The sequence below is a fragment of the Anguilla rostrata genome, chromosome 5 (genome assembly GCF_018555375.3).
Source record: "Anguilla rostrata isolate EN2019 chromosome 5, ASM1855537v3, whole genome shotgun sequence".
Lineage (NCBI taxonomy): Eukaryota > Metazoa > Chordata > Actinopteri > Anguilliformes > Anguillidae > Anguilla > Anguilla rostrata.
Window position 1 is genome coordinate 29,477,866 of NC_057937.1, and position 17,621 is coordinate 29,495,486.

Consider the following 17,621-nt stretch of genomic DNA (forward strand, 5'->3'; position numbering starts at 1 on the left):
TTAAAGATTTAAACCATCAGCCTGGGTGCCCCTTTCCTGTTGGAAAGACAGGAGGAGGAACTGAAGAGCACTGTCTTGTTCTTGTGTGTGTGTGTGTGTGTGTGTGTGTGGGCGAGACGCCTCTCTCCTGCACACGTCTCCAGTTCATGCAAGATCAGTCTTGATGTAAATGGAAGGATTGGTTACACGGTGCAATTCCAAGTGTTCCTAAGAGATCCTGATTACTGTACTCCCTTTGACATAAAATGTAAATCTCTAGGATACCGCCAGAATGGAGCTTTAAAAAAATGCTTGGGTGGACAATTTATTTTTGGAATGAAAAGGAGATGGGGGGATGGCCAGCACAACTGCCTCAGGCTAGACAGAACAGGAGTCTGATTTCCTGTGTCTGGCTCGCCCGCACACCCCTCTTCCCCTCAGAGACCCGAGGTTCCGTGCTCTCCGCACTCTGAAAACTCTCGCCAGCTGCCTGCCAACAGCAGGAGCTCTGCGGGTCGGGTTTCCCAGTCGAAAAAACCCCAAGAAACAGAGATGGAGGGGGAGATGGAGAAAGTGTGCATTTTTACTGCTGTGAAAAATCCATAGAAACAGATGAAGTGAGGGACCAATGTAGAGAGTGTGCACTTTTAATGGTCTGAAAAACGTAAAGAAAAGGCCAGAGAGAGGAGAGTATTTTCATGCACGCATTGGTCATGGTACTGTCTCCCAGACTCTCTGACAGAAAATGAGAAAGCTGTAAATATGTGGTGCAGGACTGCCGTTACATGCTAGGAAATCATTATAGTGGACTTTCCATCTTGAAGAAAATGAATAAAAAGCATTACATGGCTGAAAACGAGCCCATAGCATCTGGTATGACAGATTCTGCGGGTTTCACAACAGGAGTCTTTCCACATGAATGAGCACATCCTAGAGCAACTCTGCGTCCACTTCCTAGAAGACCTAAAAAGTGTATAGCACAATTTGTAATTTGGCCAGGATCCATCAACATTTGCCCTGACTCCAAATTATTCTTTTTTCTTAGTAACTCCTTAAATCACATGTATTTAAAAAAAAAAAAAAAAAAACTTGCATTTTTTGTTGAGTTCAGGAATGTTCATTAAAATGCAGACCTTTGGCAGAAATGGGTGACGTAAGTTGATTATGGCCTCTTAGGGGTTGTTTTCCAAAGGAGGTGCATTAATTTGTTGTACGTATGTCTTAAGGGTTGATGCAGAAAGTCTGGCCTTCTTATATATGAATAATGGGGTCAAAAACAGCAATCCACCTTCAGAGAGAGTGTTTGTGTCTGACTTTCCATTAATGACAGCACGGTCTTGTATGTCAGCAGTTCACCACACGTGGGTTGTCTACAGTTTACAGTGGTCATGCCATCTTCAACAAGGAAGGGCCAAGTGTGAAGGGAGATGCACATTTCCAGAGGATTCCAACAGATGTCTTCCACCTTCAGTGGAGATGCCGCAGATCCATGTGTGGAAATCCCTTGCTGCGGTCCACTTAACTAATGACCAGGCAATCGATCACAGCCCCCCTTCTCTGGATTCCAGCCCCTGGCACCTTGCACTGCCAGAATCTTTGTTTTTTTTTATTTTTAGCCCAAACATATTGCTGATCATTGGAACAACTGCTTGATGTTGGCGAGACTTCAGCTGCCTTTCACCAGATTGAAAAATGAGACTTATTCTGCGAAACCGAATGGAACACTGCGCTGAAATGTTTGTCCTTCCTATTCCTGCTGTGGATCATTCTTCTGTTTCCAAGAATCCTCTGAACAACCTTGCTCCATTTTCACATCACGTCTTTATTTCTTCATTCTTGGTGAAGTTGATAAGGGTATACCCCCTCCGCCCCTCACAGCCAGGTTTTAACCTGCGTAAGATTACATTATTCAATGAGCCAGCTCCTGTGGCACATTAGTTCGTATGAAATAGCCTAAGTAGTGTTGACACATTGATCACAATTCCATAATTGTAATGTAATCGTTGTCTTGATTACTGAGTCTCTGCTACTTTGGCCTTCAGTCCCCATTACTGAATATCTTTGAGAGTCTAGCTGTTTTTTTCTCCTGCTTTGTTTTCTCTAGTCAAGATTCCCATGTGCTTATTACAAAGTGATATTTTCCTGACACTGCATCTCTGTCCTCTGCTCTCACCTTTTGATATATTGTTGTTATTCAAGACATTTGATGCTGTGATAGTGTTACCTCAGGAAACTTGGTCAACTCTTCTGAAAGAAATGCCTTGGCCCAATACTTTTCTAATGGTAGATTCATCTAAAAACTACCAAAAAAAAAAATCTATCAAAAAAATTAAATTAGATTAAAAAAAAAAAATTAGTAGTGACCTTCAACTTTTCTTGTCTATAAATTCCTGATGTAAATGAAAAAATAAACACTTAATGCCAGTGAAGATAGTTTTATTTTACTTGTGCACGTCTGCAGCATAACAGTGATGACATATGCATTACATCAACTTTAGACATGAGATACAATGATCCGATACAATGATCCGAAAAATGCTTTTTCTCATTTTCACAAAATGATAGATGTTTTTGTATTGTAGACAGGTATAGAACAAATGCATGGGAGATTGTCGGTGAATGACTTTGTATTTTACATTATTTTAAATATTTATCATTTTGTAAAATTAGTCTGTATACTGTTTAATTATCATAATTAATAATTAATGTGAACATACATACCCTTATAGGAATAAGATGCTCTAATGTGACCCAGCTGTACCTGAATTTCAGGTGGACAAAACACAACTGCTTTTTGTGGGTGTTTTGAAGCCATGTAGTAACATTTGGCAAAGAGCCTTGATTTCAATCATTGCTAGAATAATGCTGAGTAACTGCACAGTAATCATCTACTTTTTTAAAATTTGAGTATAAAACATACTCATGATTGTCATTGTTAAGTTAAGTTTAAGTTTATTGTCATTCCTTCTCTTTACAGGTTATGCAAAAAGCATGAAAGAGATACAGTGCCCCCGGGGCCATAGTGCAACACATAAAAACAGAAAATTCAACAAGCAATAAAAACAAAGCAATAAAAACAGAACGTACAACAATAAGAGCAGCAAACTTAAAACTTCACTGAAGATGAAGTGTAAAACAGCAGAGTGTCCGACTGTTAAAGTGCTGAAGTGCTTATGTAAATCTAAAACCGTCAGGTAGGACAGTTCAGGAGACCAACAGCCTGTGGAAAAAAGCTGTTTTTGAACCTTGATACTCCTCAGCCTTCTTCCAGAAGGCAGCGGGTCAAACAGTCCTTGAAAGGGGTGAGAGGAATCCTTCATGATGCTGTGGGCTTTTCTTTTACACTTTTCTGTGTAAATGTCCTTGATGGCAGGGAAACTAGTTCCGGTGATGTACTGGGCCGATTTCACAACCCGCTGCAGGGCCTTCCTGTCTGCAGCTGAACAGTTCCCATGCCAAACAGTAATGCAGCAAGGCAGTATGGACTCTATGGTACACCTGTAGAACCTGGAGAGAATGGATGTGCACAGCCTAGCTCTCTTTAGCCGTCTTAAGAAGTACAGGCATTGTTGTGCCTTCTTCACTAAGGAGGAGGTGTGCTGGCTCCAAGAGAGATTGTCTGTGATGTGCACCCCCTAAAACTTAAAACTGTGTACTGTCTCCACAGCAGCACCATCAACCTGTAGGGGGGAGTGATTCACTCCGGCCCTCCTGAAATCGACAATCATCTCCTTCGTCTTGTCAACATTCAGAGAGAGGTTGTTGTCTCAGCACCAGATCTCAAACTGTCTCACCTCGTCCCTGTAGGCGGATTCGTCGTTGTTGGTGATGAGCCCCACAACTGTGGTGGCATCAGCATACTTGATGATGTGATTGCTCTGGTGTATAGGGGCACAGTCGTGGGTTAACAGTGTGTACAACAGTGGGCTCAGCACACAGCCCTGGGGGGCTCTAGTGTTCACAGTAGTGGTAGTGATTGTGCAAATAAACTAAACTCAACATCAGGAAAGTGCAACATTAGTTCTCCATTACTTTTTCATTTTGCAGGATGTTGTGATTACTCTATATTCTGTGTAATTACTGCCACATGTCCATTTAGATAAGAGGCTACATTACATGATCATAACAATGCTGCAATTATTTAAGAAATATGCAGGGTAAAATGCATCTTATGGAACTTGGGAAGGCTGGTAGATAAACACACCGAGGCCCCGAATGGTAGTTCTATAAAAGTACTGTTATGTTTTATTTGGAGAGTGTAGTTATGCTATTAATTTACAACATGGGTTCAGTGTCATATTTATGGGATATGTATCTAATCTCCATTCAGTTAAAATGTGCTCTTTAAATTCACATTGATCCCTTTTGGTTATACCAAGAACAGCTGATCACTTATTTGCAAAGGTCTTCACATTGATGTGTATAGACTAGACTTTCAGTCTTCTGTAGCAAAGCATTAATTTTGAAAATATGGAGAGAACTTTGGAAGAAAAACAATCCCAAAATGTGCAAAGCAGCTGTGTTTGAAAGAAACACTAAGAGGGAGACTATGGCAAAGTAATTACAGCTAAATCCAGAGAGTCTTTTTCCACTGGTGCGAGTGGAGCAATGCGGTTCCCCCTTACGCAGCGTTAAGACCCAGGTGCTCTATTATTCTAGGCAGAAAGAGGCTGATTGAAAACACACGTTCGTTATATAAAGATGTCCTGGCTGCGTGTGGGATCCCTCCAAATGTTTTTGTTATGATTGGTTGTTTGTCTTTTCAGCTCATCCTTCACCTTAGCCTTTCTTTGGTATTCATTTCAAATATGGTTGTGAATTTCGTTTAGTGGTACTGGGAAGTTAGAGGGAATAGGTACAGGGAACTGTAGAAGAATAATAAACAGCAGAATGTTGCAGACAAATCCATGTAGGGATTGCAGAGCAAAGACCCTCTAAATCAGGGCTACCTGAGACACTCAGGGACAGCCACTGGCCAATAGATTTCCCAACTCTCTGTAGGCCACTAATATTCTCAGAATACTCCGAGAAATGGGGAATGGAAACTGAGTTGTTTCAAAAATGCTGAACCCTAGAAACATTATTCCTGGAAAGGGAAGTTCCATCTTGTGGGATGTGTTTCATGAAATATGATTTTTATTGCACGTTTTTGCTAGCAGTATGTGATAGGTTAATGTTTCAGTTGGCTTGAATTGTCGCCTCCACTTGGAACCCTGCCTACAGAAGTCTGTGATTCGTCATAAAAAGTAACTGACCAGCACTTCCTGGGAAGTGAGATGTGCTTATCTTGCATGAAATGATCTACCTAATAAAGCTTGTAGTACCACAAAGTTTTGAGAATGACATGAGGCTACTTCAAAACAAGGCATTCAAGCATTCTGTCTGCTGGGTGAATGCTTGCATACACCAGTGGTTCCAAACCCTGTTCCTGGAGATTTGCCATCCTGAAGGTTTTTATTTCAACCCTAATTTGCCACACCTCATTCTGCTAATTAGCAGCTCAATGAGATCTCTAAGTGCTGAATGAGATGTGCTTTATTAGAGTTGGAGTGAAAACCTACTGTAGTTCTAAAGGAACAGGCTGTCTCTCTGGCCATTGTGCCACATGTATTGAAACATACTTTTTTACGTGAGCTGATTTTTTTGTCCTTTTTGGTGTGAAAGTCCAATAGCATTGTCTTAATTGCAACACAACTATTTACTGCAGATAAATATTTTGAATTGCATGTGTAGCTCTGCTTAGACTAAGTTTTGTTTACCTCCTGTTTCAATATTCAGTCACGCCACGGTGTTTAGAGATTAAAACGTGGTGGTGCTTATTGTAATGAAAACAGTATTGACTCTGCTGTAGGTGTCTCTTCAGGGAATCACCGTGCCTGTCTGCCTTCTTATTCTTTGCAATTTTGTCACATTCAGTGCACTGATGATGGTCCATTAATAGAAATGTGAAATCGTGTGCACATTTTTAGCCCCAGTCTTGGCAAGATGTTCAGTGTTTTTCATTTCAGAAGTTACTTTAATCACATGCACTGTCAGTTCTCTTTTTCACACAGCAGTATCTGAGGTGGGTCGAGCCTACTTAAAGTGTAGTGTGAATTCAGGTGTGAATAGCATACTTGCGGTTGTGTGATGCATTATGTGTACTGGTGAGTAGAGCAACACAGTGCTAGTACTCGGGCTTGGTCCTATCCGTTGCTCAAAAAATATTTGCTGCCCTTCATTAGTTGCTCAAACCGCTTGTCATATATGGTTCCTTTGAACGTTGCACCTTTGGGTTCTTAAAGCTTAATATAGGACTGATCTGCTGTTTCTGCTCAGCCATACCACAAGGTATACTTACATTTTCTGAACTTGAAATATTTTCAGTTGGTGTTGTTGCACATTACACTGATGTCCCAAAGTCAGAGAATAATTCCGCCTGTTTGTGTTGTGGAAAATTCCTGCAGCAGGCCAGTGTAGGAGAGCCTGACATTAGCAAGAGCCAACAGGAGTTCACTGAACTCAGCAAACCATTAAATGTGTTTGCAATGGTCAAAATGCTGGGTTTCAGTAAGATGTGCCCTATAGTCTGGCATCACAGGGCTGTGCATAATTGACCATGCTGTAACAATACCCTGGGAGGGAGGCAGGCCATTTTCAGGCAGCTGACTCCTTTGGTCCACTGGATACCTGCTGTCCACCTGCACCAGTTGCACATGAAATGTGCTCCTCTAGCAAAATGACTTGGCAGACTACAGATTTAAAGGAAGCACTGGCTGGAAACTTGTACTTCGAAGGAGAGCATATGCCGAGTACATCGCAGCAACGTGGTGGGCCTACAAAAGTGAGGGGAATTTAGAATGCTAAATAAGACATATTTACTTAAAACAGACACTGTGGAGGAAAAAAGATGAATGCAATGCAATGTGAATGGCACCACAATCTGTTAGCATTTTGACATCTGATGTTAAGGGTGACCAGAGGGTAAATCCCACTTTTTGCTTCGTAAATGGAGTTTTATGTGAAAGAGATTTGTAAAGCACTAATCACATTAAAACTACCCCATCATTGATTTAGTAGAACATTCCTGTTTAGTTTTTTTTTGTTTTGACTACATTGGATTTTTTTTTTTTTTTATGAACATGAGCTTAAATTGCAGACTGTCAGCTTTAATTTGAGGGTATTTACAGCCAAAATACTAGGTGTGTCAAAATCAGCTGTTTCATACATTGTTAAGGAACCAAGATGTGCACACGATTTCACATTTCTATTAATGGACCATCATCAGTGCACTGAATGTGACAAAATTGCAAAGAATAAAAAGGCAGACAGGCACGGTGATTCCCTGAAGAGACACCTACAGCAGAGTCAATACTGTTTTCATTACAATAAGCACCACCACGTTTTAATCTCTAAACACCGTGGCGTGACTGAATATTGAAACAGGAGGTAAACAAAACTTAGTCTAAGATCGCACTGGTGAGATTAGTCATAGCAATAGCAAAAGACCTGGTTGCCTATAGAAGACCATGGAAGTGGAAGACTGAAGAATACTTTCAGTTGTGAGGAAAAAACACTTTTTAACTGTCAAACGGATCAAGAACATTTTCCAGAACATAGATGTGTCCGACTACCATAAAGAGAAGACTGCACCAACATAACCTCAGAGGGTTCATCACACGTTGTGAACTACTGGTAGGCCTCAAGAACACAATGGACAGAATAGAGTACATTAAAAATCTGTAGAGTCCTAGAATAGTCTTTTGGACAGCTGAGACAAGTGTTAACCTGTACCAAAGTGATGGAAAGAGGAAAGTGTCGAAGAAGAAATTAACTGCTCATAATCCAAAGCACCTCACCTTATCTGTGAAGCATGGTGGAGGTAGTGTTATGGCTTGGGTGTGTTTAGCTGCTACTCAAACTGGCTTCTCTTTATTGATGAGTTGACTGCTGCCAGCCACAAATTCTGAATAGTACGCAAACATCTTATCTGCTTAGATCCAATTAAAGGCCTCAAAACTTTTTGGACAGCTCTTCACCCTGCTGAAAAGCAACCATGGAGTTTTTCAGGGCTAAAAAGTGGAATGTTCTTGACTAAATAAGTCAATTGTCTGACCTGAATCCATTTGAACATATGGTTCACTGAAGACAAGACTGAAGGAAAAAGTCTCCCAAATGAAACATAAATTTAAAATGGCTGCAGTACAGGCCCGGGAGAGCATCATCTTGGTGTCTGGTGATGTCTTTGCATCCAAAAATTCAGGCAGTCATTGTATGGTAAGGCTCATGTTCAGGATTTTTCTACTTCCTACTCCCCAGGTACATTTTGGCCTATTTGCCAAAATAAATATAACCACTTTTTTAAGGAGATTATGCAGACGGTTTGTATTAAAAACAGTCAAAATGGCAATCTACAGCTCTGGTAAAAATAAAATGAAATCCTTTATTAAATCTGCCAGTCATCGCTGCCAAATTATGGACAAGCTTTATCTGAATGCATTCGACCAATCACAGGTGTGAAATATATTTTTAAACTGTTATTTCTTTTTTCAGTTTTCTGTCATTTTCAACAACTTTGCTATGACTGTTCCACAACTTCAGCCCATATTTCCTGTTACAAACACCGGCCTCAATTATATATCATATTATAAGACTTTTATATTATCTTCTGGTCAAACCTTTAATGGCCTTTGTGTCTTGTGCTCCATACATTTCTTATTCTTATCTCATTATAGGCGTAGCCTAATTAAGTTTTCTTTTGCAAATTAAACCAATTTGGGTGGCTTCTTGAATTTGTTTTAGGCTATGGACATCCTGCTTCGATGCCAGTGCTATGTCACACAACCGATTTAAGCAGCAGAGGCCCTGAAAGGCAAGGTTTAAAAAAAGTGTGAAGTTGTCCAAAACAGTAAATGTTTATCATGTACATGACTGACTTCTGCAAAAAAACAATTTACACCTTGCCTTTCAGGGCTTCCATACTACACTGAAAAAAATAAAAAATAAAGTTATCTCATACGCATGGGATAATAACTCATACATAAAACATATCTTGTATGTATGACAGATTGACTTTTTTTGGCCACTTTTTTTTTTAACCACAAAAAGTTTTTTTGCCTTTCAGGGCTTCCGTAGTGTAGTCTTTGCCTGGTGTAGAAAATCAGTTAATGCTGATGTGTCTACTTCTTTTTCTTCCTTTCTACATTTTAGATCGTGTTTACTGGGGCTCGGATCTTCAGATCCCCACTGCCAGCTTTGAGGAGGTGCTTCATGATGACAAAGCTGCCCTGGACTGGCTGATGGAACTGCGAAAAGTGGGCATCGTTCTCCTGAAGGGGGCGCAGTTGAAGCAGGGGCAGGTAGCCAGATTGAGCCAGAGGATCGGCTACCTGAGACTGACATTCTATGGGTGAGTTCTATTTCTTTCTTATCTGTTCCGTTGGAAAGTTGAAATATCTGTCTAATATCTTTCATGTGTTCTAATATCTTTAGTGTGTTCTCTGCTATATACCAGTTCAGCAGATGATTCATTATTGGTGCTTAGAAATTTGAATGGATTGTCTGTATCTTCTGTTTTATGTAGGATGTTTGACAATTGAGATAATTGAATTGTTTAACTGTACAGTTTCTGCCAGAAATACAGTCAATATATACTGAAAAACATGCACTGCCGCACTCCAACTCCCAGCCAACACCGAGAAAGGGCACTGTAGGTTGATGCTGCTTATCTTCAAGCAAACACACACACACACACAGCTCCTGGGGGTGCTGATGAATGTCCTGAGAAAAGAGAAATGAGACGGAGGCCATTAGCTGGAATGTGAGTTAACTACCAGTATTATGATACTGGATGTATAGTATGTCAACTCACAGTTGTTGGTGCTATGATGAGATGTTGCTCCAGTCGAATTTTAGTAATTTATTAACCCTCCTGTTCTGTTCATTTTTTAGGTACAGCAAAAATGTTCCCGGGTCAATCCCCATACAGGGGGGGTTTGCAAATACATGAAATGAACCATTTTCATTTAAAATGTTGATTACACTAATTAAGGCCAGTAGAAGAAGTTTCATACTGAAAAAATAATTTTAAGTATTTTTCCTAGATTTTCAAACTTTAAAAAGGGTCAATTTGACCCGCAACATAACAGGAGGGTTAACTAATAAATAGCATAAGCTGGATAGGTTGCTAAAAATATTGCGCTAAAGCTAACTGAAGCAGCAACCTGAAAACTAGCTCAAATGTCAGTGCCAGTATTGTATAAAAGCAATAGGAGCCTGTAACAAATGGCCTCAAAAGCAAAAATTATAACTACATTTGGCTATGTGCTAGCATTGACATTAGTTTTTATGTTACTTCACACTAAATGAATTCAAAGAAATTAAGGCTAATAAATCATTATTGTTTATGTAGTTATACTTTCAGCAATTTACCATAACATTAACAGTCAGTAAGTTGTGCTGGAGTGAGCAGTCAGAAGACTTCCCAACTAAGAGAGAACATATAAACTTCTTGTCTTAGATATTTTATGGAACAGTACACTCTCCAAATGAGAGAGAACTTTATGAAAACTTTGTGGCTTAGAACCCTTTATCTTTTATGGAACATTAGGACATAACATTTTATTTATCATTTCCCTTTTTTCAAGGTCTGAGCCATCGCTTGAATATTGTTTTTAATGTTGTTATGAAAGATACAGTATATACTGTTTGAATAATAACAAGAATTTTTAATTAATTCAAGCTTATCGTTTTGTGTTTGTTAAAAGCTATTTCAAAAATTTCTATTTAATTTGGATATAGGGATTATTTTAAAAAATTATAACAATATTGAAATGGGGACATAACTGCTCAGTGCTACAATATAACATCCTTTCAATGATTCACAGGTTGTGCATTTGTCATGTCCTGAATCTATATACAATCATTGCATATCAAGTATAGACAGTACCTTCAAAGACCCCCAGGGGTCTACAGGCCTCCTGTTGAAAACCCTAGAAAATTTATGTGAGTCATAACTGGACAAAACACTGCAACTTTAACAATTTAATATTGTTCCCATTGCAAAATGCTGTGTTCCTTCACTGATAAATGGAACTTTGACATTAGTTCCATTTAGGCCTACATTATCTGCTCGTCAATTTAATTTTTTTTCTCAACCCTACGTTCCACTTACGTTCCCTTACACCTTTCCCTGAGCTGTTTTTTTTATCATAATTCTTTTTCACAACCCTTAGTGTATAGTTCTTCTCTACCCTGCCTTGACTGTGCTTTCTGTTGTTTTACTCCCATAAAAAATGTAGAAAAAAGAAAAGGTGGTCGTTTATGTCTGTGGTAGAATTTTCCGTGCTAGACATTGCAAGACTGTTTATTTGAAAATAGTGACATGCCATTTGTACGAGCCGCAAAATAATGATTAAACAAAAGAACAATCTGCATTGCGTAATCGCTAATGTGAAATACAGATGTTGTTTGTAGTTGTACTGACTGTGGTAGTGCATTGACAGCAAGCCAGCTAAACTGCACTTGAATCTCGTATTACATCTGAAGTAGAAAGTATCACTTTCTTGCTTATATTATGAGGTTTTAACTTTATTGACTTTTTTGGGTTTCACAGTGGTGAAACACGGGTGCCCATTTGCAGGCCTAGAGTTATACCCTTGACTTGGTCATTTGTCCATCAGATCAACATTGCATTTCCCCATCAACAGAGACTGATGTTCCATTGAAGATAAAACATTGGGAGAAACAGCAAGACATCTGATGACATCATTTAGTATTTATGAGTGCACAAACTGACAATATTGAGTGAAAGTACATCCAAAATGCTCCCCAACATGTTGATTCTTTGGAGGTAGTTATATGTCTTCTGTAGTTTTCTGCCAAGGATGAACTAATGAGAAAGAATCACCGATTGTAACGTGGAATACATTTGCTATAGCTGCAATTGGTAAAATACAATAATCAGAAAAATGGCGAACTTACAAACTGACATTCATAGTTACAGCCTGCATAGCTTGCAAGCCACACCTACCACACCTACTGTCTTCCTCACATTATTACAGATGTGATATAGAATATGTAAGGAGTGACGTCCACCCTGTGTTGGTCCAGAAGCAAGACAATAATGGATAGGCCAGTGGTGCTCAATAAAGTGCCATGGAGGGCTGAGAGTATGCAGTTTTTCATTCCTACCAATCACTTCCTGCTGATTTCACTAATTAGTTCCCTCCTCTGGTTGAAGGTGACTAAAATCAGCAGGTGTAGCGATTGGTTGAAATGAAAACCTACAAACTCTCAGCCCTCCATGGCACATGATTGGGCACCACCAGGATAGGCAATCACTGTAGGTAGTTGAGTGCATGGTTGATAAAATTGCCATCCAGTAAGTAATGCTGTCTGGTGAGATCGAGTGACAGCCTGGGTTAGAGTCCATTCAGTTTTCTGTTCAGGCAATTCACAAAATGAATTGCAATTAAATTTTCTATAAATTGAAAAATCCTCACAAAATATATTCATTTTTCAATTCATGTATTGAACTTCAGTTGCTTTTGTGGATTGACCGATGTGAAAGAGGACATTGCGGAATGTAAAGCAAAAGCAGATGTAGCCTGGGTCCACATGGACACTTAACTGTTTTGAAGGGTTTTGAAAGTAGAGGCCACCTGACAAACAGCTGAGTTGGTGCAAACCTAGATCTTCTCAAAGTTACAGCCATTTCAAGACAGTTATGTAATGTTATGCATCCATCCTATATTTATTTTATTTATGTATCCTTTATTTTACCAGGAAAGCCCCAATGAGATCTCATTTTCAAGGGCGACCTGACACACTACACAAAACAATATCACAAGGACAAGGCAGATACACAGGCGATAAGACAGGTTGTAAAGATATGCAGTGGTTAAACAAAATTAAAAGCAAGTGCACTCCTCAGTTACTGTGTAGTTATTGTGTTAATGCACTTTTTTGTACGTCGCTTTGGATAAAAGCGTCTGCTAAATGAATGTAATGTAATGTAATGTTAAGAATTAAACATGTAAAACCAGAGAGTATTAAGAGGGTATTAAGATTGACAGGTCAAGTTGATTCTGGCGGTTATTCCCACTTTTCTGTGCATAGTAATTAAGAGCCTACTTCCCAAATCAAGGAATCTTAAAAAGCAACAAATACCTGGGACAAAGCTCATAGGTACTCAAATTTAGTAGATAGTTGGCTTGATGAATAAAAGAGATGGGAGTGAATGGGCCTAAATAAATTAAGTAAAGTTAAACCATTCATAGAGTACAGTGATGGTTTAGCGATTTGGCATTTGTGTTGAAATGCAATGCGCTGTGATGCACTCTTGTCAAAGGCCTGTAAAGAAGTGTAAGGAACATGCATGTACATTATGCCACCATAACCAATAATGGGTAAAAGTGTAGATAAAACCAACCTTCTCTTGGCTTCAAACTACACAAAATTTATTTCTAAAGTAGAAGCCCAGTTTCTTAATCAAATTGTTATTGTGGGTTTTCAAACAGTGCCATCCAACCAGAAACCTAAATACATATGACACTCGTTCAGTTTATGTATTACTATGTAATACGCCAATTTGCATCTCCTCTGCATTTGGAGTATTGGACCTAGCAAACTACTTTTTAATTTAGTTTGATACATTGAAGACCAGATGACGTTCATTAAAAGCAGTCTGAATAGAATTAAAATCAGATTGCAGGTCTTGTATGGCTCGAGCTAGTGAGGAGGCACGGCAATAAAGAATAGAATAAGCCTATTGTTTAAATAAATTGTGAAAAGAGCTGGTTCCAGTACCAATCCATGAGGGACACCTTTAGTATACAAAATGTTTGTCCTGTAGAGGACTGTAACCTATCACCTGTTTTCTTTGTGCCAGAGGGCCTCAACCTGCAGAGGACTAGTTTGCAAATTTGCATCAAGGAATGTGAAGGGAGAATGAAAAGTGGGAGTTTTGGGAACAACTGGAGCTTTATTACCATTACCAAGGTCACATTCCGGTTATAATCCATTGAGTCCACTAAAGCATCTTGACTGAGTGGACAGGAGAATAGGGGACCGCTTTGAACCCTCAGGAATCGGATAAAAACGGCATTGCATAAAATCCTATTCATTATGGCAGCTTTATTGTTTGTACACACTTGGGATAGCTGTGATATTGTGGAATTACAGTAGCTGCTATTGTAGATGAATTGCATGTGAATTTGAATCGATTTAGATACAGTCTGCATTCCAAATTGGCTGTCCTGTTCCTCCAAATGAATTTTTAATGATTTTTGCCATTGTGGTAATTGTATTCCCATGGCCAGAGGTACTTCTCCACATTGCTGGAGGGATGGTGTATTTATGGATCCAGGGAGAGATTCCTCCCTCAAGCTCAGGAGTGCATGAGGGAGCCCAGGCTGGCTCCAGGGAAACGTCCCCAACAAGCATGACGGAGCACAGCTCGGCTGACAGAGACCAGATGTGAAGGTTGGAACAGAGATGAAAAAAGGCTCACGATTGCACCCGAATAATAGATAAATCTTGAGCCGTAGAACATACTCACGCATTCCTCTGCAACATACTTTGTTGGAAAGCAGGTCTATGGATTTTGCAGATGTACCAATTGCTCAAATGAGCCTCTTGAGACAACCTGAAATATGAGGAGTTATTTTTAAAATAAGTTAGAACACAATCGTGACATCTCCTTCCAGTGAGTGACTTGAGTCTGCGCCAGGTGGCACGCTCACGATAAGAGGTCCTTAGATAAAAAGGGCAGTTACGAAGGACCTTTCCAAACACAACGGCCCTAATTGACGTTCACAACTTCCTTTTATCAGCCTTGCATTTGCACGGTCTGATGATAAGCGAGCATGTGAGGAAGTGAAAGAGTGGAGAGCTGGAAGAGAATGCCATTGGCTGGCTGAGCGCATTCTTTCCAGATTAGAGCATGACTTAAAGTGTATGTGGGCTATCCTGCAGCCAGAGGGGAAGCACTGACTGACTTACTTCAACAGAGACTATGGAGCGACAATGGGGTGGCTGCAGAGGAATTACTGTGGATGGAAAAATATACGAGAGCCAATACTTTATGTAGTCAATACAGGTTCTGGAACAAAAGGCATCTATCGCTGAACTGATATTGGAAGCACACTGACGTTGTTAAAAAATTGTTTGGTGCAGAAATGCGTAATATATCTAATGTAGCAAAACGCAGTGATTAATTTTTAACATTTATCTAATTGGATAAAAGAGATATTGTATCCATCATCTAAAATAATAGTTTATGTGGTGTTGAAGCATGAGTCATACTGTAGCAAAATTGAATGTAAATTAGGTAAATGTTTGCATTTTTATTTACGATATATCACAATCATCCACTCAAAACACCTTGTTTTAACTGGTCATTTTGAAATGCTGTGTTTCTGCAAACATCGAGGCTCTCAAACCTTTTCTCACTAACTTTTTGGCCTTATACTGTTTTCTGTTTAAAACATCCTCATTTCCCTGTGATTTGTGTTTGATGGCCTGTCTTATCGTCAATTTTTAAGCATGAGGGCATTAAAATGAGATGTCTTTATAGCCTCAGTGACTGTGGCTCTGTTGTTATCCCATTTACCCTTTGATGTCGTACGTGATGAAAAATCTTACAGTGCTCCAGACACTGCTGCATAAAGCACTTTTCCAAAATGTGTGCTCCGTTAGGCAAGTGGTCACGTAATGTGCAAGTCCTGGATAGAAGTGCACAGCCTGCTAAGCCAAAAGATCCTGGGAGACAGTAACTAACTGATTCAAGTGTTTGAACCCGCTATCCATAACAGAATTATATCATCCCATTGTTCTTATTTAAAACATTTACTGATGTCAACAGAGTAGTTATAGCTTTTTAAATGAGATCGAGACCCTGAAGCGTGAGACTGAATGATGTGGATAGTCAACCTCACCAGTACATTCTCACAGTTAGCCTTGTAAAGTGACCTCCCTATCCCCCTATTGAGAGCTTTTGGGTTTGTTTTAAGTGGCAATTTCCCTGTCTTCTTTATATTGTAACAGAGATGGTTTGGGTCATCCTCAGCTTTTTGGACATCTTCTCCTAGGGAAACCACATTACATGTATCCTGGACATGCATACATTTTTGGGTAACTTAAAAGGTTTATGTAACTTAACATTGGATTGCAAAATGTCAAGTGACATGAGAAACCCAGATACAGTGGGCAACAAATACGGATGCTTTCTGACAGCGGTGTATTGTTCTGTATTTCTGACAGTTTGTACATCCCCTGGGACAGTGGACCTTCCAGCTACCTCAACTTTCCATGTGCTTTCCTTTGACACTTTATGGGGTAAAACAGTCAGCCGCACTTTGCTCAAGTCCCACAGGATCACAAGGGTTTCTGGTTTTTGTTTCAGCACTGTGTGGGAAAGCATGCCAAGTCAGTTAACCGCACAGACAACTGCCCTGCTCCCTCTGTTGTTCAAAAAGCATACTAAAATGCTCACCAGAATATGTAAAGTGCATGCAGGCAACTTTTCGGCTGTTTTATCTGATCCTGTGTATGGTGTTAAATGCCATTTTCAGAAAATCAGTTCACCTTGGATTGGAATGGATTGAACCTGACCATTTCGAGAGTTGCTGAATTATTAGATTGGTTGCTCCATCGACTAATGATTCAGTGTTCAAAAAACAGGCTTATTTAGATCAAATTCTTAACAATTCCCATTTTAAATTGCATGGTGCAGTGTACATTAGAAACATATGCATAAACCTTTGGTTTCTGACCCTGATAGCTTTTGTGTATTTCGTCATTTCTAAGGCAAAATAATGACATTCATCTTATTAATGCACATGATATGAACATCTTTAACTTTGCTATCTGAGGTGTATTGCCTGTAATCTGTCTGCTGCAAGTACAGCCTCATGAAATTGATGTTTACAAATGATTAATTGAATAAACAAACTAAATGTATCAAAGTAATCTGTCATTGTAATAAGCCAAGACAGAAGCCATGTTTTTCCAACATTCCGAGTTGCATGGTGGTGCGAGGCTAAGCCATATAATTTAAAATATAGTGATGAAGTCAATGATTACTTGAAGTTCATGACGCAGAACATTTCATTATTTTACCTTTCAGGACTACAAACAGGTGGGAAACATTAGACAATGCAGTGGGTTCAATAGAACCACATGATATTCATATTGTTTGCTTAGCAAATCAAATTCATAGACTAAGGCCTATTCTCTTGCATTTTGGCCTATTATAAATAAAACAGACAGTGGCCAGTCACAAAATATTAAACGGATATCTCCCTAATTTAAACAAAATAGACGTTTAAATTAGTCAATTACAGACGTGGCAGATGGGGAAAGGTGGGTCTACAGGTCAATCATTTATATGTCACGTGTTCTGAAATAAATACTTCCACAAAGGATGAACTTGTGTTTCTTTGCTCAAGCATCATTTGGGAGCCTCCTAACTCTTTCAAGGGACATTTTACAGATTGGAATGTCTTTAAAGATGGCTGACCTCAATCGATTTCAGGGTCAGGCAAGGACTAAGAAGACTAGGACAGATAAAATAAGCAATTGGACTGAGCCCTAGTAGTAGTAACTCGCTTCCTTGACTAGCTAGCCAGCATTGACCTGGTAGCTCTTTGCATGCAATATTT

The 17,621-nt window shown here is 39.4% G+C and overlaps 1 protein-coding gene across 2 annotated transcripts in view; it reads left to right on the forward strand.

Moving 5' to 3' along the window:
* Positions 1-17,621, forward strand: part of bbox1 (butyrobetaine (gamma), 2-oxoglutarate dioxygenase (gamma-butyrobetaine hydroxylase) 1) — a 64,258-nt gene that overhangs the window by 33,907 nt on the left and 12,730 nt on the right. For both annotated transcript variants that reach the window (XM_064335727.1, XM_064335726.1), the window contains exon 4: positions 9,169-9,367. In XM_064335727.1, the coding sequence (XP_064191797.1) occupies positions 9,169-9,367 (199 nt within the window). The remainder of the gene's footprint in view (positions 1-9,168; positions 9,368-17,621) is intronic.